The sequence below is a fragment of the Sinohyriopsis cumingii genome, chromosome 5 (genome assembly GCF_028554795.1).
Source record: "Sinohyriopsis cumingii isolate HCF-2022 chromosome 5, ASM2855479v2, whole genome shotgun sequence".
Taxonomy (NCBI): domain Eukaryota; kingdom Metazoa; phylum Mollusca; class Bivalvia; order Unionida; family Unionidae; genus Sinohyriopsis; species Sinohyriopsis cumingii.
In genome coordinates this window covers 154,279,621-154,305,897 of record NC_142965.1, presented here as the reverse complement: position 1 = coordinate 154,305,897, position 26,277 = coordinate 154,279,621, and the positions used below count along the sequence as shown (strand labels likewise).

The 26,277-nt window shown below is 34.6% G+C and overlaps 1 protein-coding gene across 1 annotated transcript in view; it reads left to right on the top strand.

Annotated features, from left to right (window-relative positions):
* LOC149800497 (inositol 1,4,5-trisphosphate-gated calcium channel ITPR3-like) overlaps nt 1-26,277 on the top strand; it is a 297,708-nt gene that overhangs the window by 176,227 nt on the left and 95,204 nt on the right. The window contains exons 41-45 of the mRNA XM_089958443.1: nt 500-604; nt 3,530-3,601; nt 5,408-5,537; nt 9,574-9,712; nt 12,312-12,464. Of these exons, the coding sequence (XP_089814569.1) occupies nt 500-604; nt 3,530-3,601; nt 5,408-5,537; nt 9,574-9,712; nt 12,312-12,464 (599 nt within the window). The remainder of the gene's footprint in view (nt 1-499; nt 605-3,529; nt 3,602-5,407; nt 5,538-9,573; nt 9,713-12,311; nt 12,465-26,277) is intronic.

The following is a 26,277-nucleotide window of genomic DNA, read 5'->3' as shown; positions in this document are numbered from 1 at the left end:
ATACCTATCCGACTTCACCCATGTGTACACACCAGCAAGATACTTACGCTCCTCTTCTGACAATTGTAGACTCATTATTCCCACTATGAAAACAAAGTCATATGGACAGCGTTCTTTTGCATACCAGGACCCAGCAACATGGAATGAATTGCCCACTGAACTTAGACACAAAGACACAGTGATCCCATTCAAGAGGGCTCTTGAAACTCACTTATTTTGACTGCAAGAACAAACTTAAAGACCTAATAATATTTCCTACCTTAAATATTCTCAGCATGTTTTTTAATGTTTTCTAATTTCATGGTGTTTGTTTTTGTAATCATATCATTATATGTTTTTTATCTTATAGGTATTGTCTAATGTTGTAAAGCACTTAGAGCTTCTAAAGATTAAGCACTATACAAAGTCCTCATTATTATTATTATTATTACTATTATTATTATTATATCTATGGTAACATCATTTTCTCCTTCAATAAATTTTGCCATTTGTATTTCAGACTTTCCTGGAAGTGATAAGACCCCTAATCAGCACTGAATCTCAGATGAAAACACTAATAAATTGTTTTCGTACACTTGTCTCCTCCACCACCCTTCCAGCTGAGGTTAGTTGTGAAGGCAAGACCTGTAATGATTTGAACTGGCACAGACATTAGCATGAATGTAACATCTTCTGAATCATCATTTTAATTAGTAGCACAGTTCTCTCTCATTATAAAGTGTCTCGTTATTAAGGTAGCCTCTTTTGCATTGTGGATCATTGATCCCATTTCATTATTTAATAGTAAAATATATATCATTAAAAGGTGAGCTACCTACAGGGTGATCCATTGAATGGCTCCTATGATAGTTGTTTCTGGGACTACATCATAAAGTACTGTGTATCAAAGTAGATGGGACTACATCATATAGTACTGTGTATGATAGTAAATGGGACTAAATCAAAGAGTACTGTGTATGATAGTAAATGAGACTAAATCATAGAGTACTGTGTATGATAGTAGATGGGACTATATCATACAGTACTGTGCTTGATAGTTGATGGGAATACATCATTGAGTACTTTGTATGATACTTGATGGGACTACATCATAGAGTATTGTGTATGATGGTGCTGGGACTACATTATAATGGCTGTGTATGATTGTTGATGGGACTACATCATATAGTACTTTGAATGATAGTTGATGGGAATGCATCACAGAGTACTGTGTGTGATAGTTGATGGTACTACATCATGGAATACTGTGTATGATAGTTGATTGGAAAACATCATAAGTGTACTGTGTATGACAGTTGATGGTACTACATCATATAGTACTGTGTATGATAGCTGCTTAACTACATCATAGAGTACTGTGTGTGGTAGTTGCTGGACTACATCATAATAGCTGTGTATGATACTTGATGGGACTATGTCAAAGAGAACTTGATATGATAGTTGATTGGACTACAGTGTAATGGCTGTATATGACAGTTGATTGGACTACATTGTAATGGCTGTATATGATAGTTGATTGGACTACATTGCAATGGCTGTATATGATAGTTGATGGGACTACATTGTAATGGCTGTATATGATAGATGATTGGACTACATTGTAATGGCTGCATACGATAGATGATTGGACTACATTGTAATGGCTGTATATGATAGATGATGGGACTACATTGCAATGGCTGTATATGATAGTTGATGGGACTACATTGCAATGGCTGTATATGATAGTTGATTGGACTACATTGCAATGGCTGTATATGATAGATGATGGGACTACATTGCAATAGCTGTATATGATAGTTGATGGGACTACATTGCATTGGCTGTATATGATAGTTGATTGGACTACATTGTAATGGCTGTATATGATAGATGATTGGACTACATTGCAATGGCTGTATATGATAGTTGATTGGACTACATTGCAATGGCTGTATATGATAGTTGATTGGACTACATTGCAATGGCTGTATATGATAGTTGATTGGACTACATTGTAATGGCTGTATATGATAGTTGATTGGACTACATTGCAATGGCTGTATATGATAGTTGATTGGACTACATTGCAATGGCTGTATATGATAGTTGATTGGACTACATTGCAATGGCTGTATATGATAGTTGATTGGACTACATTGTAATGGCTGTATATGATAGATGATTGGACTACATTGTAATGGCTGTATATGATAGATGATTGGACTACATTGTAATGGCTGTATATGATAGATGATGGGACTACATTGCAATGGCTGTATATGATAGTTGATGGGACTACATTGCAATGGCTGTATATGATAGTTGATTGGACTACATTGCAATGGCTGTATATGATAGATGATGGGACTACATTGCAATAGCTGTATATGATAGCTGATGGGACTACATTGCAATGGCTGTATATGATAGATGATGGGACTACATCATAATGGTCAAAATGTGATAATTGATGAGAGTACTGTATATGATAGCTGACATGATTACTTCATAATAGACTACAGTAGCTACTACACTGTTAAGGAAACCCTGCTTGTTTCATTGAAATAAGATTGGAAAACATTATAACTTGCATGTATGCAACACTGTGGGTGGGGGGGTGATGGATAGGATATATAGCTATCACTAAATTATTCTGTCAGTTCATAAGCATTTTCATTTCTGGAACATACATTTCAACCCTTAAATATTTTTCACTCAAACCTAGGATACCTGTTGAAGATTTTGAATTGAATTGCCTATTGATACTTTGATCTTTCTGCAGTCAGTATATTTTATGTTACTATGGAAACAAAAAGTAGCATCAGCAGTACATAAATTGAGAAGATTAGACCATAGGAGAAAAAGAGAGAAAGGATATTCCCAGGAGGAAAATATATATATATATATATATATATATATATATATATATATATATATATATATATATATATATATATATATATATATATATATATAGTAGCAAACCTTAGTTGATGCATCATCTTTAGATTGTATTATATTATGGTTGATGTGACACACAGTTATTCAATACATATGATGCTCATTTTCACACTGATTCTAGCCCACATTTTAATATGAAAATTCATCCTCTATCTGTGTTACACATGTGTTACACTTACACAGTAACTCCAAAGTCATTTTTCTGTAGATGCTTTAGCTGTTTATTTTACCTCTCAAGAAATACCAGTTTATGAAAACAACTTACGGTACATCATCTATTGATTTTTTTGATTTAACTGTTTGAATAAACAAGATGAGAAAAAGGTTAATATAAAATCAGACATTTTATGCATTTTCTAAGAGATAAAGTTTCAGAGACTTACGCAGTTTTTACTGCAGAACCAAAAATGATAAAATCTTCCTAAATATCAAGTTAGGAAAAAATATTGTTTTAGAAGAATAATCTTCTAAATAATTGAACATTATTGCTTTGACACTTAAGTTATTGCATATCACAAATAAAAGTATATTTAAATTGATATATGTTAGAGAAAGCTGATTGTCAGATAATTTTGATACTCCACAGGAAAAGAAGGCATCCCAGGATCTGATTGAACAGAAGGTACAATGTCAGGATGTTTACAGCGAGGCCAGAAAGGTAATCATAAATCATACTGTATTCCTTGCATGTACGAGTGGTATATATAAATATATATATATATATATATATATATATATATATATATATATATATATATATATATATATATATATATATATATATATATATATATATATGAACCAGAAGTTTGAAAAAATTCTTACTAGGTCTAAATTTGATTCCGGTGAAAGAAGGCCAAAAATTTACAAAGATGGCACATGAAGATGCAGAGGATCTTTTAATGTTATGGAAAGCTGTATTTAAAAATAGTAAGATAAATGAAGTTGTACAGAACATAGATTGTAATTCAGAAATTACAAATGGAATCCAGTGTGTGATAAGCAAACACTCAAAATTGGAACTCATTCTGTGATAAACAAACATGGACATTGGAACTCATTGTGTGATAAGCAAAGACTAACGAATGGAATTCATTGTGTGATAAACAAACACTAACAAATGGAACTCATTGTGTGACAAGCAAATGCTAACAAAACGGATCTCACTGTGATAAACAAACACTAACAAATGGAACTCATTGTGTGACAAGCAAATGCTAACAAAACGGATCTCACTGTGATAAACAAACACTAACAAATGGAACTCATTGTGTGACAAGCAAATGCTAACAAAACGGATCTCACTGTGATAAACAAACACTAACAAATGGAACTCATTGTGTGACAAGCAAATGCTAACAAAACGGATCTCACTGTGATAATCAAACACTAACAAAAGGAACTCATTGTATGATAAGAAAACACTAACAAATGGAACTCATTGTGTGACAAACAAACACTAACAAATGGAACTCATTATGTGATAAACAAACACTAACAATGGAACTCATTTTGTGATAAGCAATTACTAACAAAAAGAACTCATTGTGTCATAAACAAACACTGACAATGGAACTCATGGTGTGATAAGCAAACACTAACAAAGGGAACTCATTGTGTGGTAAGCAAACACTAACAAACAGAACTCATTAGGTAATAAGCAAACACTAATAAATGGAACTCACTGTGTGATAATCATACAAAGACAATAGTACTCATCGTGTGATAAACACTAACACATGGAACTCACTGTGTTGATAAACAAACACTAACAAATGAAACTCATGTATAATGAAACAAGATAAATGGAACTCAATGTTTGAAAAGGAAACACCAGCAAATGGGACTCATTGTATAATATAATACCACTAACAAATGGAACACAGTGTGATGAGAAAACACTGACAAATGAAACTCAGTGTGTTATAGACAAACAATGACAAATGGAAGACATATTATGAAAAGAAAAAAACTGACAAATGGAAGACATATTATGAAAAGAAAACACTGACAATTGAACTCATTTTATGAGAAGAAAACACTGACAAATGGAAGTCATATTATGAAAAGAAAACATTGACAAATAGAATTCACTGTGAAAAGAAAACACCAACAGATGGAAATCATTGTGTGGAAAGAAAACACTAACAAATGGAAATCATTTTGCAGAAGAAGAAAAAACTGACAAAATAGAACTAGTGTGTGATATGAAAATACTGGCAAAATATAATTCATTGTCTTATAGGAATCCACTTATAAATGGAACTCAACATATTGAAATCATCTTACTTTGATCTTGTTTGTTGATGGGAATCATTTATTTTGCTTTTACTTTCCTTCAAATATGCATCCATTAAAATGCACAACAAGGTTTAAAATAAAGATAAATTCAAATTAAAAAAATGTGTGTGCCATTGAATTTGATCAATGTACATTAATTAATTCACTCTAATATCTCTTGCAGAAATATGAGGACTTCTACAAGGAGGAGGAGGAAGTCAACAGTAAGCTCAAAGTCTTTGTTAAGAACATGAAAACTGCATTTGGTGGAGTCAACGATGTCTGGACACAAATTGGATTCTGGAGCAAAGAACGTAGGCTATTGAGTTCATGATTAATAATTTTACATTAAAACCTTTCTTTAGACACCATCTTTCTTTAGACACCATCATTTCTTTTTCTAAACAAACAAATGCTCTTGCAACACAGGTTGTCTTTTAATAGAGGTCATCATTTTATATAACTAATTAATCTGTGCATGAATTGCCTCATCTCTTAAAGCAGGTGCTTTTTTTAAAGTCGAGTTTTAATGTGGACTGGAACTCTGTATTATCATGCCTGAAGACAGGTGCTATATTTTTAAGTCAAGTTTTAATGTAAACTGGAACACTGTATTATCATGTTTGAAGACAGGTGCTATCTTTTTAAGTCTAGATTTAACATAGAATGGAACACTGTATTATTGTGTTTGAAGACAGGTGCTATCTTTTTAAGTTTAGTTTTAAAGTAGACTGGAACACTGTATTATCATGTTTGAAGACAGGTGCTATCTTTTTAAGTCTAGTTTTAATGTAGACTGGAACACTGTATTATCGTGTTTGAAGACAGGTGCTATCTTTTTAAGAATAGTTTTTATGTATACTAGAACACTGTATTATCGTGCCTGAAGACAGGTGCTTTCTTTTTAGTGCCTGAAGACGTGCTTTTTTTTTAAGTCGAGTTTTAATGTAAACTGGAACACTGTATTATCATGTCTGAAGACAGGTGCTATCTTTTCAAGAATAGTTTTTATGTAGATTGGAATGATGTGATATCATGGTACTTAATGCAGCTATTGGTAGATATTAAAGCTAGTTTACTGCATTGCCTCAAATTGTCCATGACTTTTACTCTGTCATTTCCTATAAAGTAATCTCTGTCAATCAAAGCACATAAATGTAAATAAAACTGCAAATTGTTGCTGACCAGGATTACCATATCATGAGGGAACCAGTCTATATTATCATGGCATTTACCATATCATGAAGGAAGCAGTCTATATTATCATGGCATTTGCCTAAACTAAGTGTGGTAGCATGGCATCATCATAATAAAAATAAATTTCAACTTGCCTATAGGAACTAATGTCCATGCTTGCAATATTTCCACAAACAGGGAAGGTCCAGTGATTCACTGGAAAACATCAATGTCAGTAAAGTTGATATCAATGAATAATGAATAGTTCAGATTTTCTTGTTAAAAATATTTTTTTAACTTTGTCTCAATTTTAAAAGGTGTGGAGCCAAAGAATTGAACCATGTCACCTCACAACTAATATTTCACACCAAAATGAAAGACATGTCACCTCACAACTAATATTTCACAACTAAATGAAAGGCATGTCCAGTGTTGGCACATGGTGCCCATTAAAAAATTACAAGATTAACATAATTAACACAACCCTTAAGCATAGGTGACTGATGCTTGTAATATACACAGTGTTTGAAGATTCATCCTGAGATAAAGGTAAGCTTTCTCAACTGTCCGCCAAACTGTTTTCATTCGAATCATCCACATAGTATGCAGAGGAACCCCGTTGGGTAGAGGAAGGGATTGTATGATCTTAGGTGATTTCTTCCAAGTTTCACTGGCCACAGTTCAAAACTTCTTTGGACAAGTAGGTATTTGTCTTAACTCTGCCGTTGAAGACTTTACCAGTGAGGAAAATTAGTTTTTACACTTTTAAAACTCGTACTTGTGGTTTTCTTTGATTAAATGTTCTTAATTTTGCCATGTGTAGAAGCTGTTGATTTTTGCATTATGTTGACCTTATTCTGTGCAAGACTACCAGTAAGGAAAGATGGAACAAATTTCTTTTTATGCTTTTCAACAATTTTTGTCATGATTATCTTTTTAAAGAAAAAACCATATATCTACATCTTTCTCAGGTGTTTTGGCTTTCATAACATCATTGCATCTTTCTCATGTGTTTTGGCTTTTATAACATCATTACATCTTTCTCAGGTGTTTTGGCTTTCATAACATCATTGCATCTTTCTCAGGTGTTTTGGCTTTCATAACATCATTAATTAACCCTGAGTTGTTGTTTGAGTAGTTTCTGGAATATTTTCTTTTTCTTGACCGGAATCAGTGATAAATGATTAACACATTAGGTTTTTGTTGTTTTCGTCTGAAATTTGAGTAGGAAACACATTTTGAAAGCTATTTCTGAATACATACTAAAACATCAACTTCAGGTGATTTTCCAATAACCTAATGCCTAGTTGTGTTAGAAACTTCATTTTTCATTGGCTATTTGGCTCACCTATGAACAGAAGGGGAAAAGTTGGATTTAAAAAAAATTTTGCTTAACGGACCCATTATTTTCGTATCGAGACCACTCTTTATTCCAAATGCCCATCTTATCCTACTTTTTTGCAAAGGTTCATCTGTCTGTTTGCAGTTCATACTGGTCTGCCTTAGATCTGAGACCAAAAAGTCTAAAATCTGGACACAAAATCGAATTCCGACCATGGGCGAATTTTGGGTAGAAAAAAATTGGTCCGGAAAATGATGTTTTTCCCCTTTGTATTTTGTAGTGCAACTAGAAATTCCGGATTATTTGGTGTCATTGTAGAGCTACAACTGTCTACCTTTCTATAATACCACCCACTTTAGTGTATCATACATGACCTTGACACTACAGAGCTCGGCAGTAGGCTACTACCTCTTGCCACGTAAACTCGTCATCGTTAATGTGTTAAGGGTGCTAGCTGTGTATCCAGAATTATCTTGCTTGAAAACTGGTATATTCCAGCTTTTTCAAAAGTAGAAGTTTTCTGGAGACATTGCCTTCGATGTTTGGTGGTGTAATTCTGAAATATGTGTGAATTAGACTAACCAGTATCTGACATCTCACGAACAAATTTTTTATAAGCACCTTCCAGAAAATTAGCCATTCCACTTCTTTACAGGGAAAGCAAAATATGGCACGATGTGGTTTTCAATGCCATTTCTGCACCCAATGATGGTAACATTCTTGTGTTCTTGATAAATGCATGTGCCTTTGTATTCTTGCAACATATAGCTCCTGGAGGGAAATGCTCAGTATTGATTCAACTCCTGGGGAGAAATTCTGATGTGTTGATACAACTCCAGGAGGGAAATTCTCAGTGTTGATATAACTTATGGAGGAAAATGCTCAGTGTTGATACAATTCAAGGAGGGGAATGCTCAGTATTAATACAATGCCTGGAGGGATATGCTCTGTGTTGATAAACTCCTGGAGGGAAATGCTCAGTGTTGATACAATTCAAGGAGGGGAATGCTCAGTATTAATACAATGCCTGGAGGGATATGTTCTGTGCTGATAAACTCCTGGAGGGAAATGCTCAGTATTAATACAATGCCTGGAGGGATATGCTCTGTGTTGATAAACTCCTGGAGGGAAATGCTCAGTATTAATACAATGCCTGGAGGGATATGCTCTGTGCTGATAAACTCCTGGAGGGAAATGCTCAGTATTAATATAACTCCTTTAGGAGAATGCTCAGTGTTGGTTCCAGTATTAAATATTCTCTCTTGTCCATCCCTTAAATTGCTGACTATATGGATGGTTGATAGCTCCTTAAAATAGTGGTTTAGTACTTCTTTTGAAGCACATTTTTCTTGCAACTTAGTTTCTATGACTTGGCAATTTTTAAGAATGGTCACCTACACATAAGCCTATAAAATCACTCAAAGGAATGTCACTCTGACCTTTCTTTCTATAAGAATGTGCAAGACACTATACATTTGAATTGGTGTAGCCATATCTGATCTCAGTCATATACATTTGAATTGGTGTAGCCATATCTGATCTCAGCCATATACATTTGAATTGGTGTAGCCATATCTGATCTCAGCCATATACAGGAAATGATTTCTCTTTGGACCTGGGTTGCCATCGAGAGATATATTTCCTCTAATCCTATCTATATGGGTTAACTTTGGCACACCAAACTGCCTAACTGCATGACATTGATTTTAAGATATAAAATGAGTGTTGTATGTAAGCTAATGTTTTAAAAATTGGGGCATAACAGTAAGAGATTTCATTCAGTAACATTTATTAATTTTATGTTTCTCATGACATGTCTGTTTCCATTGCAGCATACTCTAAAATTGGTAGTGATGAAGAACTTCCTCTGGGTGTAGAATTTCAGGAACACCTCAAGTGTTTTATGAACCCAGATGAGAAAGACTTCAGAGACAAGTATCAAATGGCCAAAAGACTAGTGCTTCAACTGAAGTAAGAACACTGTTATTAACAACCTAATTTCCTACCGTTTTTCTTCCAAATATTAATTCCACAAACTTCTTTTCCATACATTTATAATATTTCCTCAAAATAATGGCCTACCATGAAATGCATTTGTCGATAAATCTTCATTGTTATTTTTGGTTATAAGTGTTGAATAATCCAAAATATATTATTGTAATTCATTTATAAAAAATGCATAGATTTCATGATTCACACATATTTATTTAGAACAAAATAATGTACACACACACTTTGACATAATAATGACATTGTGCTGTGTTACAACTACTCATAAAACATGGAACTTTTTTGTCATTGTCCTGAATAACTTTGAATTATTATTCCTAATGTACCATGAATCTGAAAATCCAATAAGTAATGATCATATTGTGGAAACAATAAGCAATGAATAATGATCATATTGTGAAAACAATAAGCAATGAATAATGATCACATTGTGGAAACAATAAGCAATGAATAATGATCACATTGTGGAAACAATAAGCAATGAATAATGATGATATTGTGGAAACAATAAGCAATGAATAATGATCATATTGTGGAAACAATAAGCAATGAATAATGATCATATTGTGGAAACAATAAGCAATGAATAATGATCATATTGTGGAAACAATAAGCAATGAATAATGATCATATTGTGGAAACAATAAGACCGTTTCCTCAATTCATAATCTTGAGCACTAATGAAACTATAACTTTTACATAGCCACATAAAATTTAAAAGCTTGAAAATGCATGAATTCATAGTTTTGTTATTACTTTCGCTAATTTATGTCACTGCTAATATAATTAACTTATTTAATTCAGTCACAAATTGGATGACTATGATCATAGCACAGACATAAAAGATTTTAATTTCATATACAGAAATTGTAATATTCTGTTTGGTACTAATTAGGTACACTGACTGGTAGATCTGTTTGGTGTTAAAGTACATTGACTTTTTTAAACTTCTATTTGGTATTATAGGTTCATTGAATAGCTGGAAATTCTGTTTGATACTAATTAGGTACATTGACTGGTTGGAAGTTCTGTTTGGTATTAATAAGTTGCATTGACTAGTTTAAACTTCTTTTTGGTTTTAATTAGGTTAATTGACTAGTTGGAAGTTCTGTTTCATACTAATTAGGTACATTGACTGGTTGTAAGTTCTGTTTGGTCTTAATTAGATACACTGACTTGATTGAGGTTTTGATTGGATCAACACGTTGATAGTGTAAGTAGATGGAAACATATATACTGTTTTGTAGCCGATTTTCATTTTCATTTCTCCAGAGAATGTGCATAGGAAATATTGTGAATGAAACTGTTAATGTAGCCTTCATTACTTATGGCTATGTGTAGAAATGTTGGAAATGAAACTGTTAAATTTAAACGTAGCCTACGTTACTTATGACTATGTATAGAAATGTTGGAAATGAAAGTGTTAATGTAGCCTACATTACTTATGACTATGTGTAGAAATGATGGAAATGAAACTGTTAATGTAGCTTACATTACCCATGACTATGTGTAGAAATTTTGGAAATGAAAGTGTTAATGTAACCAACAGTAACTATGACTATGTGTAGAAATGTTGGAAATGAAAGTGTTAATGTAGCCTACATTACTTATGACTATGTGTAGAAATGATGGAAATGAAACTGTTAATGTAGCTTACATTACCCATGACTATGTGTAGAAATGTAGGAAATGAAAGTGTTAATGTAACCAACAGTAACTATGACTGTGTGTAGAAATGTAGGAAATGAAACTGTTAATATAGCCTACATTACTCATGACTATGTGTAGAATGTGCTTAATGTATATAGGGGCCATGAGACATTTTCCAGCTGTATTTTAAACATTTGTTTTAATGTAATATGATATAGGGGCCATGAGACATTTTCCAGCTGTATTTTAAACATTTGTTTTAATGTAATATGATATAGGTGACAGGAGACATTTTCCAGTTGTATTTATGATATAGTTAGAGCATCCACCTCGGATATGGAGGTCATGGGTTCAAACCCCAACCGAGTCATACCAGAGACTTACAAAAATGGTACTGACAGCTGCCTCGCTAGTCGCTCAGCATTAAGAGGTTAGTGTTAGGACTGGTCGGCCTGGTGTCAGGATAATGTGACTAGGTGGGACATCATGCTACATGTTGGCAGCATGATGCCCCAGTGCTAGACATCACTATAAACTGCCACACTGCAGACATTGTAGCGATATGACTGAAAAATAGTTAAAGCAATGTTAAAAATCATAATCACACACACATTTATGATATAGGTGACAGGAGACATTTTTCAGTTGTATTTATTATATAGGTGACGAGATGTTTTCTAGTTATATTTATGATACAGGTGACAGGAGAGATTTCCAGTTGTATTTATGATATAGGGGATAGGAGACATTTTCCAGTTGTATTTTAAACATTTGCTTGATGTAATATGATACAGGAGACATTTTCAGAATGGTAGGTGTAAATTATTTGTCATTTGATGCATACTTTTGTTAAATTTGTTTCCAGAAATGTGAAATCTTACCCAAGTAAAAGAAACTCATTTTTTTCCAGACACTCCATGACTTTGACACGTCTAAATGAAAAAGAACAACAGGAGGAGGTTGAGCTTAACATCAAGTGTTTCCAATTGTTACGTGGCCTAATACACAATGAAATTGCCAAGCTTCCACCTGATTTTAAAAGTGATGTAAAAGCCAGTTCAAAGTAAGTAACTGTGTTTACTGTTAAAATAGACCAATATCAAAAAGAATTAGTTTTGTATATGCTCTTTTCAAGACTTTACCATATAATGTTAATTTTTGAGAAAAAAAATCACATTGTGTTAAACAAAACTATTTTCATTGTACTTAAGTTCATTAAATTTGTTGTTTTATGGTCCATAGATTCATGGCTTAGAACGATCACAAATCCCAGAAAACTGGTATTCAATGGAGTAACAATAGTATTATTTATAAATGCTTGCACATCAACTCCAAATGCAAACTTCACAGACCCAGATATGCCATGGCATAACAAACTGGCAGACTTGGGTCTATGCAGTTTGTTGGGAGTAAATATTTGAACAGACAAGATAGACCCAGATGATCTGGCACATTTTGCAATGGCAGATCAGGGGTCTATGTTGTTTTCAGTTGGTAACAACTTATAAGCAAGTATTTATAGTATATTTAATACTCTTTGTTTTTTTTATGTTTATTTGTGCTTGAGTGAGTTAAGATGAAAATAATTAGGTAGATCATTTTGATTCTTGTCTTTTGGGTTGCATTTTCATCTTAGATCTTTACTGAACTTGAATATAAAATGTACTGAATATCACATATGTATAACAAATCTCATGTTCAACAGAATTTGATAAAAACTGGAAAATAATTAATTGCTTTTTGATCCTAAGTACAAATTTATTTCCAATAATTGCACACTTAAAGTTGGAATTTTGCTAAAGAGACAAACATTTATCTTCACTGGATGTAAAGAAGTAAGATGTTTGGCTAATTAAAGAGTTTGTCATTTTTTATAATTAGTTTTTTAAGTCTCAATTGTAAATGAAAATATAGTCTATAAAATTATACCAGCCATTTTTAAGCATGTAGTCATACCCAAGATTTACAAAAATGGTACTAACAGCTGCTGCACTTGGTGCTCAGAGCATTAAGTGGTTAGTATTAGGACTGGTCGGCCTGGTGTCAGGATAATGTGACTGGGTGGGACATCATGCTACATGTCTGTGGCATGATGCCCAGGTGTTACACATCACTATAAACTGTCACACTGCAGACATCATAGTGATATGACTGAAAAATTGTTAAAGCTACATTAAAAATCCAAACCACACACGCACACACACTAACTCTAGTGACTAATGGCTGGAATTCAAGGATATACACATTTCAATACACTATCACTCTAGTGACTAATGGCTGGAATTCAAGGATGTACACATATCAATACACTATCACTCTAGTGACTAATGGCTGGAATTCAAGCATGTACACATATCAATACACTATCACTCTAGTGACTAATGGCTGGAATTCAAGGATGTACACATATCAATACACTATCACTCTAGTGACTAATGGCTGGAATTCAAGCATGTACACATATCAATACACTATCACTCTAGTGACTAATGGCTGGAATTCAAGGATGTACATATATCAATACACTATCACTCTAGTGACTAATGGCTGGAATTCAAGCATGTACACATATCAATACACTATCACTCTAGTGACTAATGGCTGGAATTCAAGGATGTACAGATATCAACACACTATCACTCTAGTGACTAATGGCTGGAATTCAAGCATGTACATATATCAATACACTATCACTCTAGTGACTAATGGCTGGAATTCAAGGATGTACATATATCAATACACTATCACTCTAGTGACTAATGGCTGGAATTCAAGGATGTACATATATCAATACACTATCACTCTAGTGACTAATGGCTGGAATTCAAGCATGTACATATATCAATACACTATCACTCTAGTGACTAATGGCTGGAATTCAAGGATGTACATATATCAATACACTATCACTCTAGTGACTAATGGCTGGAATTCAAGCATGTACATATATCAATACACTATCACTCTAGTGACTAATGGCTGGAATTCAAGGATGTACATATATCAATACACTATCACTCTAGTGACTAATGGCTGGAATTCAAGGATGTACATATATCAACACAATATCACTCTAGTGACTAATGGCTGGAATTCAAGCATGTACACATATCAATACACTATCACTCTAGTGACTAATGGCTGGAATTCAAGGATGTACATATATCAACACACTATCACTCTAGTGACTAATGGCTGGAATTCAAGGATGTACATATATCAACACAATATCACTCTAGTGACTAATGGCTGGAATTCAAGGATGTACATATATCAATACACTATCACTCTAGTGACTAATGGCTGGAATTCAAGCATGTACACATATCAATACACTATCACTCTAGTGACTAATGGCTGGAATTCAAGGATGTACATATATCAACACACTATCACTCTAGTGACTAATGGCTGGAATTCAAGGATGTACATATATCAACACAATATCACTCTAGTGACTAATGGCTGGAATTCAAGGATGTACATATATCAATACACTATCACTCTAGTGACTAATGGCTGGAATTCAAGCATGTACACATATCAATACACTATCACTCTAGTGACTAATGGCTGGAATTCAAGGATGTACATATATCAACACACTATCACTCTAGTGACTAATGGCTGGAATTCAAGGATGTACATATATCAACACAATATCACTCTAGTGACTAATGGCTGGAATTCAAGGATGTACATATATCAACACACTATCACTCTAGTGACTAATGGCTGGAATTCAAGGATGTACATATATCAACACGCTATCACTCTAGTGACTAATGGCTGGAATTCAAGGATGTACATATATCAACACACTATCACTCTAGTGACTAATGGCTGGAATTCAAGGATGTACATATATCAATACGCTATCACTCTAGTGACTAATGGCTGGAATTCAAGGATGTACATATATCAACACAATATCACTCTAGTGACTAATGGCTGGAATTCAAGGATGTACATATATCAACACACTATCACTCTAGTGACTAATGGCTGGAATTCAAGCATGTACACATATCAATACACTATCACTCTAGTGACTAATGGCTGGAATTCAAGGATGTACATATATCAACACACTATCACTCTAGTGACTAATGGCTGGAATTCAAGGATGTACATATATCAACACAATATCACTCTAGTGACTAATGGCTGGAATTCAAGGATGTACATATATCAACACACTATCACTCTAGTGACTAATGGCTGGAATTCAAGCATGTACACATATCAATACACTATCACTCTAGTGACTAATGGCTGGAATTCAAGGATGTACATATATCAACACACTATCACTCTAGTGACTAATGGCTGGAATTCAAGGATGTACATATATCAATACACTATCACTCTAGTGACTAATGGCTGGAATTCAAGCATGTACACATATCAATACACTATCACTCTAGTGACTAATGGGTGGAATTCAAGCATGTACACATGTCAATACACTATCACTCTAGTGACTAATGGCTGGAATTCAAGGATGTACATATATCAACACACTATCACTCTAGTGACTAATGGCTGGAATTCAAGGATGTACACATATCAATACACTATCACTCTGGTGACTAATGGCTGGAATTCAAGCATGTACATATATCAATACACTATCACTCTAGTGACTAATGGCTGGAATTCAAGGATGTACATATATCAACACAATATCACTCTAGTGACTAATGGCTGGAATTCAAGGATGTACATATATCAACACAATATCACTCTAGTGACTAATGGCTGGAATTCAAGGATGTACATATATCAACACACTATCACTCTAGTGACTAATGGCTGGAATTCAAGCATGTACACATATCAATACACTATCACTCTAGTGACTAATGGCTGGAATTCAAGCATGTACACATATCAATACACTATCACTCTAGTGAGTAATGGCTGGAATTCAAGGATGTACATATATCAATACACTATCACTCTAGTGACTAATGGCTGGAATTCAAGCATGTACACATATCAATACACTATCACTCTAGTGACTAATGGCTGGAATTCAAGGATGTACATATATCAATACACTATCACTCTAGTGATTAATGGCTGAAATTCAATCGTGTATGCACTGCTCCAGTGGCCTAATAGTTAAAGCATCTGCCTCAGATGTGGGAGGTCGTGAGTTTGATCCCGGGCCGAGTCATACCAAAGACTTACAAAAATGGTACTAACACGTGTCTTGCTTGGCACTCAGCATTAAGAGGTTACAGTTAGGACTGATCGGCCTGGTGTTAGGATAATGTGACTGGGTGGGACATCATGTTAAAAATCCAAATCACACACACATTTATGATATAGGTGACACTCAAGCATTTACATATATCAATACACTATCACTCTAGTGACTAATGGCTGGAATTCAAGGATGTACATATATCAATACACTATCACTCTAGTGACTAATGGCTGGAATTCAAGCATGTACACATATCAATACACTATCACTCTAGTGACTAATGGCTGGAATTCAAGCATGTACATATATCAATACACTATCACTCTAGTGATTAATGGCTGGAATTCAAGCATGTACACATATCAATACACTATCACTCTAGTGACTAATGGCTGGAATTCAAGGATGTACATATATCAATACACTATCACTCTGGTGACTAATGGCTGGAATTCAAGCATGTACACATATCAATACACTATCACTCTAGTGACTAATGGCTGGAATTCAAGGATGTACATATATCAATACACTATCACTCTAGTGACTAATGGCTGGAATTCAAGCATTTACATATATCAATACACTATCACTCTGGTGACTAATGGCTGGAATTCAAGCATGTACATATATCAATACACTATCACTCTGGTGACTAATGGCTGGAATTCAAGCATGTACACATATCAATACACTATCACTCTAGTGACTAATGGCTGGAATTCAAGGATGTACACATATCAATACACTATCACTCTAGTGACTAATGGCTGGAATTCAAGCATTTACATATATCAATACACTATCACTCTAGTGACTAATGGCTGGAATTCAAGCATTTACATATATCAATACACTATCACTCTAGTGATTAATGGCTGGAATTCAAGCATTTACATATATCAATACACTATCACTCTAGTGATTAATGGCTGGAATTCAAGCATGTACACATATCAATACACTATCACTCTAGTGACTAATGGCTGGAATTCAAGGATGTACATATATCAATACACTATCACTCTAGTGATTAATGGCTGGAATTCAAGCATGTACACATATCAATACACTATCACTCTAGTGACTAATGGCTGGAATTCAAGCATGTACATATATCAATACACTATCACTCTAGTGATTAATGGCTGGAATTCAAGCATGTACACATATCAATACACTATCACTCTAGTGACTAATGGCTGGAATTCAAGGATGTACATATATCAATACACTATCACTCTGGTGACTAATGGCTGGAATTCAAGCATGTACACATATCAATACACTATCACTCTAGTGACTAATGGCTGGAATTCAAGCATTTACATATATCAATACACTATCACTCTAGTGACTAATGGCTGGAATTCAAGCATTTACATATATCAATACACTATCACTCTAGTGATTAATGGCTGGAATTCAAGCATGTACACATATCAATACACTATCACTCTAGTGACTAATGGCTGGAATTCAAGGATGTACATATATAAATACACTATCACTCTAGTGACTAATGGCTGGAATTCAAGGATATACAGATATCAATACACTATCACTCTAGCGACTAATGGCTGGAATTTAAGCATGTACGCCTATCAATACACTATCAATCTAGTGACTAATGGCTGGAATTCAAGCATCATATCAATACACTATCACTCTAGTGACTAATGGGTGAAATTCAAGCATGTACACATGTCAATACACTATCACTCTAGTGACTAATGGCTGGAATTCAAGGATGTACATATATCAATACACTATCACTCTAGTGATTAATGGCTGGAATTCAAGGATGTACATATATCAACACACTATCACTCTAGTGAATAATGGCTGGAATTCAAGGATGTACATATATCAATACACTATCACTCTAGTGACTAATGGCTGGAATTCAAGGATGTACACATATCAATACACTATCACTCTAGTGACTAATGGCTGGAATTCAAGCATGTACACATATCAATACACTATCACTCTAGTGACTAATGGCTGGAATTCAAGGATGTACAGATATCAATACACTATCACTCTAGTGACTAATGGCTGGAATTCAAGGATGTACAGATATCAATACACTATCACTCTAGTGACTAATGGCTGGAATTCAAGGATGTACAGATATCAATACACTATCACTCTAGTGACTAATGGCTGGAATTCAAGCATGTACACATATCAATACACTATCACTCTAGTGACTAATGGCTGGAATTCAAGCATGTACACATATCAATACACTATCACTCTAGTGACTAATGGCTGGAATTCAAGGATGTACATATATCAATACACTATCACTCTAGTGACTAATGGCTGGAATTCAAGGATGTACATATATCAATACCCTATCACTCTAGTGACTAATGGCTGGAATTCAAGGATGTACATATATCAACACAATATCAGTCTAGTGACTAATGGCTGGAATTCAAGGATGTACATATATCAACACACTATCACTCTAGTGAATAATGGCTGGAATTCAAGCATTTGCACATATCAATACACTATCAGTCTAGTGACTAATGGCTGGAATTCAAGGATATACAGATATCAATACACTATCACTCTAGTGACTAATTCCTGGAATTCAAGCATTTGCACATATCAATACACTATCAGTCTAGTGACTAATGGCTGGAATTCAAGGATGTACAAATATTAATACACTGTCACTCTAGTGACTAATGGCTGGAATTCAAGCATTTACACATATCAATACACTATCAGTCTAGTGACTGATGGCTGGAATTCAAGCATGTACATATATCAATACACTATCACTCTAGTGACTAATGGCTGGAATTCAAGGATGTACATATATCAACACACTGTCACTCTAGTGACTAATTCCTGGAATTCAAGCATGTACACATATCAATACACTATCACTCTAGTGACTAATGGCTGGAATTCAAGCATGTACACATATCAATACACTATCACTCTAGTGACTAATGGGTGAAATTCAAGCATGTACACATGTCAATACACTATCACTCTAGTGACTAATGGCTGGAATTCAAGGATGTACATATATCAACACACTGTCACTCTAGTGACTAATTCCTGGAATTCAAGCATTTACACATATCAATACACTATCACTCTAGTGACTAATGGCTGGAATTCAAGCATGTACACATATCAATACACTATCACTCTAGTGACTAATGGCTGGAATTCAAGCATGTACACATGTCAATACACTATCACTCTAGTGACTAATGGCTGGAATTCAAGCATGTACACATGTCAATACACTATCACTCTAGCGCCTAATAGATGGAATTCAAGGATGTACATATATCAATACACTATCGCTCTAGTGACTAATGGCTGGAATTCAAGCATGTACACATATCAATACACTATCACTCTAGTGACTAATGGCTGGAATTCAAGGATGTACATATATCAATACACTATCGCTCTAGTGAATAATGGCTGGAATTCAAGCATGTACACATATCAATACACTATCACTCTAGTGATTAATGGCTGAAATTCAATCGTGTATGTACTGCTCCAGTGGCCTAATAGTTAAAGCATCTGCCTCAGATGTGGGAGGTCGTGAGTTTGATCCCGGGCCGAGTCATACCAAAGACTTACAAAAATGGTACTAACACGTGTCTTGCTTGGCACTCAGCATTAAGAGGTTACAGTTAGGACTGATCGGCCTGGTGTTAGGATAATGTGACTGGGTGGGACATCATGTTAAAAATCCAAATCACACACACATTTATGATATAGGTGACACTCAAGCATTTACATATATCAATACACTATCACTCTAGTGAATAATGGCTGGAATTCAAGGATGTACATATATCAACACACTATCACTCTAGTGAATAATGGCTGGAATTCAAGCATTTACACATATCAATACACTATCAGTCTAGTGACTAATGGCTGGAATTCAAGGATGTACAAATATTAATACACTGTCACTCTAGTGACTAATTCCTGGAATTCAAGCATTTACACATATCAATACACTATCAGTCTAGTGACTGATGGCTGGAATTCAAGCATGTACACATATCAATACACTATCACTCTAGTGATTAATGGCTGGAATTCAAGGATGTACATATATCAACACACTGTCACTCTAGTGACTAATTCCTGGAATTCAAGCATTTACACATATCAATACACTATCAACTCAAGTGATTAATGGCTGGAATTCAAGCATGTACACATATCAATACACTATCACTCTAGTGACTAATGGCTGGAATTCAAGCATGTACACATGTCAATACACTATCACTCTAGTGATTAATGGCTGGAATTCAAGGATGTACACATATCAATACACTATCACTCTAGTGAGTAATGGCTGGAATTCAAGGATGTACATATATCAACACACTATCACTCTAGTGACTAATGGCTGGAATTCAAGGATGTACATATATCAATACACTATCACTCTAGTGACTAATGGCTGGAATTCAAGCATGTACATATATCTATACACTATCACTCTAGTGACTAATGGCTGGAATTCAAGGATATACAGATATCAATACACTATCACTCTAGTGACTAATGGCTGGAATTCAAGCATGTACACCTATCAATACACTATCACTCTAGTGATTAATGGCTGGAATTCAAGCATGTACATATATCAATACACTATCACTCTAGTGATTAATGGCTGGAATTCAAGGATATACAGATATCAATACACTATCACTCTAGCGACTAATGGCTGGAATTCAAGCATGTACATCTATCAATACACTATCAATCTAGTGACTAATGGCTGGAATTCGAGCATCATATCAATACACTATCACTCTAGTGACTAATGGCTGGAATTCAAGGATATACAGATATCAATACACTATCACTCTAGTGACTAATGGCTGGAATTCAAGGATGTACATATATCAATACACTATCGCTCTAGTGATTAATGGCTGGAATTCAAGCAGGTACACATATCAATACACTATCAGTCTAGTGACTAATGGCTGGAATTCAAGGATGTACATATATCAATACACTATCACTCTAGTGATTAATGGCTGGAATTCAAGCATGTACACATATCAATACACTATCACTCTAGTGATTGATGGCTGGAATTCAAGGATGTACATATATCAATACACTATCACTCTAGTGACTAATGGCTGGAATTCAAGGATATACAGATATCAATACACTATCACTCTAGTGACTAATGGTTGGAATTCAAGCATGTACACATCTCAATACACTATCACTCTAGTGATTAATGGCTGGAATTCAAGGATGTACATATATCAATACACTATCGCTCTAGTGATTAATGGCTGGAATTCAAGGATGTACATATATCAATACACTATCGCTCTAGTGATTAATGGCTGGAATTCAAGCAGGTACACATATCAATACACTATCACTCTAGTGATTAATGGCTGAAATTCAATCGTGTATGTACTGCTCCAGTGGCCTAATAGTTAAAGCATCTGCCTCAGATGTGGGAGGTCATGAGTTTGATCCCGGGCCGAGTCATACCAAAGACTTACAAAAATGGTACTAACACGTGTCTTGCTTGGCACTCAGCATTAAGAGGTTACAGTTAGGACTGATCGGCCTGGTGTTAGGATAATGTGACTGGGTGGGACATCATGTTAAAAATCCAAATCACACACACATTTATGATATAGGTGACACTCAAGCATTTACATATATCAATACACTATCACTCTAGTGACTAATGGCTGGAATTCAAGGATGTACATATATCAATACACTATCACTCTAGTGAGTAATGGCTGGAATTCAAGCATGTACACATGTCAATACACTATCACTCTAGTGAGTAATGGCTGGAATTCAAGCATGTACACATATCAATACACTATCACTCTAGTGAGTAATGGCTGGAATTCAAGCATGTACACATGTCAATACACTATCACTCTAGTGACTAATGGCTGGAATTCAAGCATGTACACATGTCAATACACTATCACTCTAGTGAGTAATGGCTGGAATTCAAACATGTACACATATCAATACACTATCACTCTAGTGAGTAATGGCTGGAATTCAAGCATGTACACATATCAATACACTATCACTCTAGTGACTAATGGCTGGAATTCAAGCATGTACATATATCAATACACTATCACTCTAGTGACTAATGGCTGGAATTCAAGCATGTACACATATCAATACACTATCACTCTAGTGACTAATGGCTGGAATTCAAGGATGTACATATATCAACACAATATCACTCTAGTGACTAATGGCTGGAATTCAAGGATGTACATATATCAACACACTATCACTCTAGTGAATAATGGCTGGAATTCAAGCATGTACACATATCAATACACTATCACTCTAGTGACTAATGGCTGGAATTCAAGCATGTACATATATCAATACACTATCACTCTAGTGACTAATGGCTGGAATTCAAGGATGTACATATATCAACACAATATCACTCTAGTGACTAATGGCTGGAATTCAAGGATGTACATATATCAACACACTATCACTCTAGTGAATAATGGCTGGAATTCAAGCATTTACACATATCAATACACTATCAGTCTAGTGACTAATGGCTGGAATTCAAGGATGTACAAATATTAATACACTGTCACTCTAGTGACTAATTCCTGGAATTCAAGCATTTACACATATCAATACACTATCAGTCTAGTGACTGATGGCTGGAATTCAAGCATGTACATATATCAATACACTATCACTCTAGTGACTAATGGCTGGAATTCAAGCATGTACACATGTGAATACACTATCACTCTAGTGACTAATGGCTGGAATTCAAGCATGTACATATATCAACACACTATCACTCTAGTGAATAATGGCTGGAATTCAAGCATTTACACATATCAATACACTATCAGTCTAGTGACTAATGGCTGGAATTCAAGGATGTACAAATATTAATACACTGTCACTCTAGTGACTAATTCCTGGAATTCAAGCATTTACACATATCAATACACTATCAGTCTAGTGACTGATGGCTGGAATTCAAGCATGTACATATATCAATACACTATCACTCTAGTGACTAATGGCTGGAATTCAAGCATGTACATATATCAATACACTATCACTCTAGTGACTAATGGCTGGAATTCAAGCATGTACACATGTCAATACACTATCACTCTAGTGACTAATGGCTGGAATTCAAGGATATACAGATATCAATACACTATCACTCTAGTGATTAATGGCTGGAATTCAAGGATGTACACATATCAATACACTATCACTCTAGTGACTAATGGCTGGAATTCAAGCATGTACATATATCAATACACTATCACTCTAGTGACTAATGGCTGGAATTCAAGCATGTACACATATCAATACACTATCACTCTAGTGATTAATGGCTGGAATTCAAGCATTTACATATATCAATACACTATCACTCTAGTGACTAATGGTTGGAATTCAAGCATGTACACATATCAATACACTATCACTCTAGTGACTAATGGCTGGAATTCAAGCATGTACATATATCAATACACTATCACTCTAGTGAGTAATGGCTGGAATTCAAGCATGTACATATATCAATACACTATCACTCTAGTGAGTAATGGCTGGAATTCAAGGATGTACATATATCAACACACTGTCACTCTAGTGACTAATTCCTGGAATTCAAGCATGTACACATATCAATACACTATCAACTCAAGTGATTAATGGCTGGAATTCAAGCATGTACACATATCAATACACTATCACTCTAGTGACTAATGGCTGGAATTCAAGCATGTACACATATCAATACAAAATTGAACTAGTGATTAATGGCTGGAATTCAAGTATTTATATATATCAGTACATTATAAGCCATTATATGTCAGTAAATATGAAATTCAGTGATGTTAAATATTTTTAGTCTCCAATCCCAGAAACTTCATAATGTGCGCTGTTGCAGTGATTTGTATAGAAAAATTTTTCTTCATTGAAAATCTTGGGGAATAATTATTATAAACATACACAGATGCATAAATGCATGTATTATATTAGAGAGAGAAACAAAATGTCATACATAATTATTTCCATATAGAAGATTAAAGCATTTGAACTAAATCAGTTGATTGGAGAGAGACAAACATTTATTCATACTTTCTCAGTCATTATTCAGTAGTATGGTCCACTATGACTTGTAACACCTCTTGCATATTTATCAAACAGTCAGTGCTTTTACACTATGGGACCATTGATAATATGGCATTCTGTTACTGTACTGGAACATTGATAATACGGCATTCTGTTACTGTACTGGAAATTGATAATATGATATGCTGCTACTGTACTGGAACATTGATAATATGGTATGCTGTTACTGTAATGGAACATTGATAATATGGCATGCTGTTACTGTACTGGAACATTGATAATATGGTATGCTGCTACTGTACTGGAACATTGATAATATGGCATGCTGTTACAGTACTGGAACATTGATAATATGGCATGCTGTTACTGTATTGGACCATTGATAATATGGTATGCTGTTACTGTACTGGAACATTGATAATATGGCATGCTGTTACTGTACTGGAACATTGATAATATGGCATGCTGTTATTGTAATGGAACATTGATAATATGGCATGCTGTTACTGTACTGGAACATTGATAATATGGCATGCTGCTACTGTACTGGGACATTGATAATATGGCATGCTGCTACTGTACTGGAACATTGATAATATGGTATGCTGCTACTGTACTGGACCATTGATAATATGGTATGCTGTTACTGTACTGGACCATTGATAATATGGTATGCTGTTACTGTAATGGAACATTGATAATATGGCATGCTGTTAATGTAATGGAACATTGATAATATGGCATGCTGTTACTGTACTGGACCATTGATAATATGGTATGCTGTTACTGTACTGGAACATTGATAATATGGGATGCTGCTATTGTACTGGAACATTGATAATATGGCATGATATTACTGTAATGGAACATTGATAATATGGCATGCTGTTACTATACTGGAACTTTGATAATATGGCATGCTGTTACTGTATTGGACCATTGATAATATGGCATGCTCTTACTGTACTGGAACATTGATAATATGGCATGCTGTTACTATACTGGAACATTGATAATATGGCATGCTGTTACTGTACTGGAACATTAATAATATGGCATGCTGTTACTGTACTGGAACATTGATAATATGGCATGCTGTTACTATACTGGAACTTTGATAATATGGCATGCTGTTACTGTACTGGAACATTGATAATATGTTATGCTGCTCCTGTAATGGGAGATGGTTACCTGTCAAAGTGCCATTTAATTCTTCCACCCCAATCTAGATTTTTACAAAACATCTCTATAGTTACCTATCAAAGTGCCATTGAATTCACCCACTCCAATCTAGATTTTTACAAAACATCTCTATATTTACCTGTCAAAGTGCCATTCAATTCTCCCATCCCAATCTAGATGTTTACAAAACATCTCTATGGTTATCTGTCAAAGTGCCATTCAATTCACCCACCCCAATCTAGATTTTTACAAAAAAACCCATCTCTGCGGTTACCTGTCAAAGTGCCATTTAATTCACTCATCCCAATCCAGC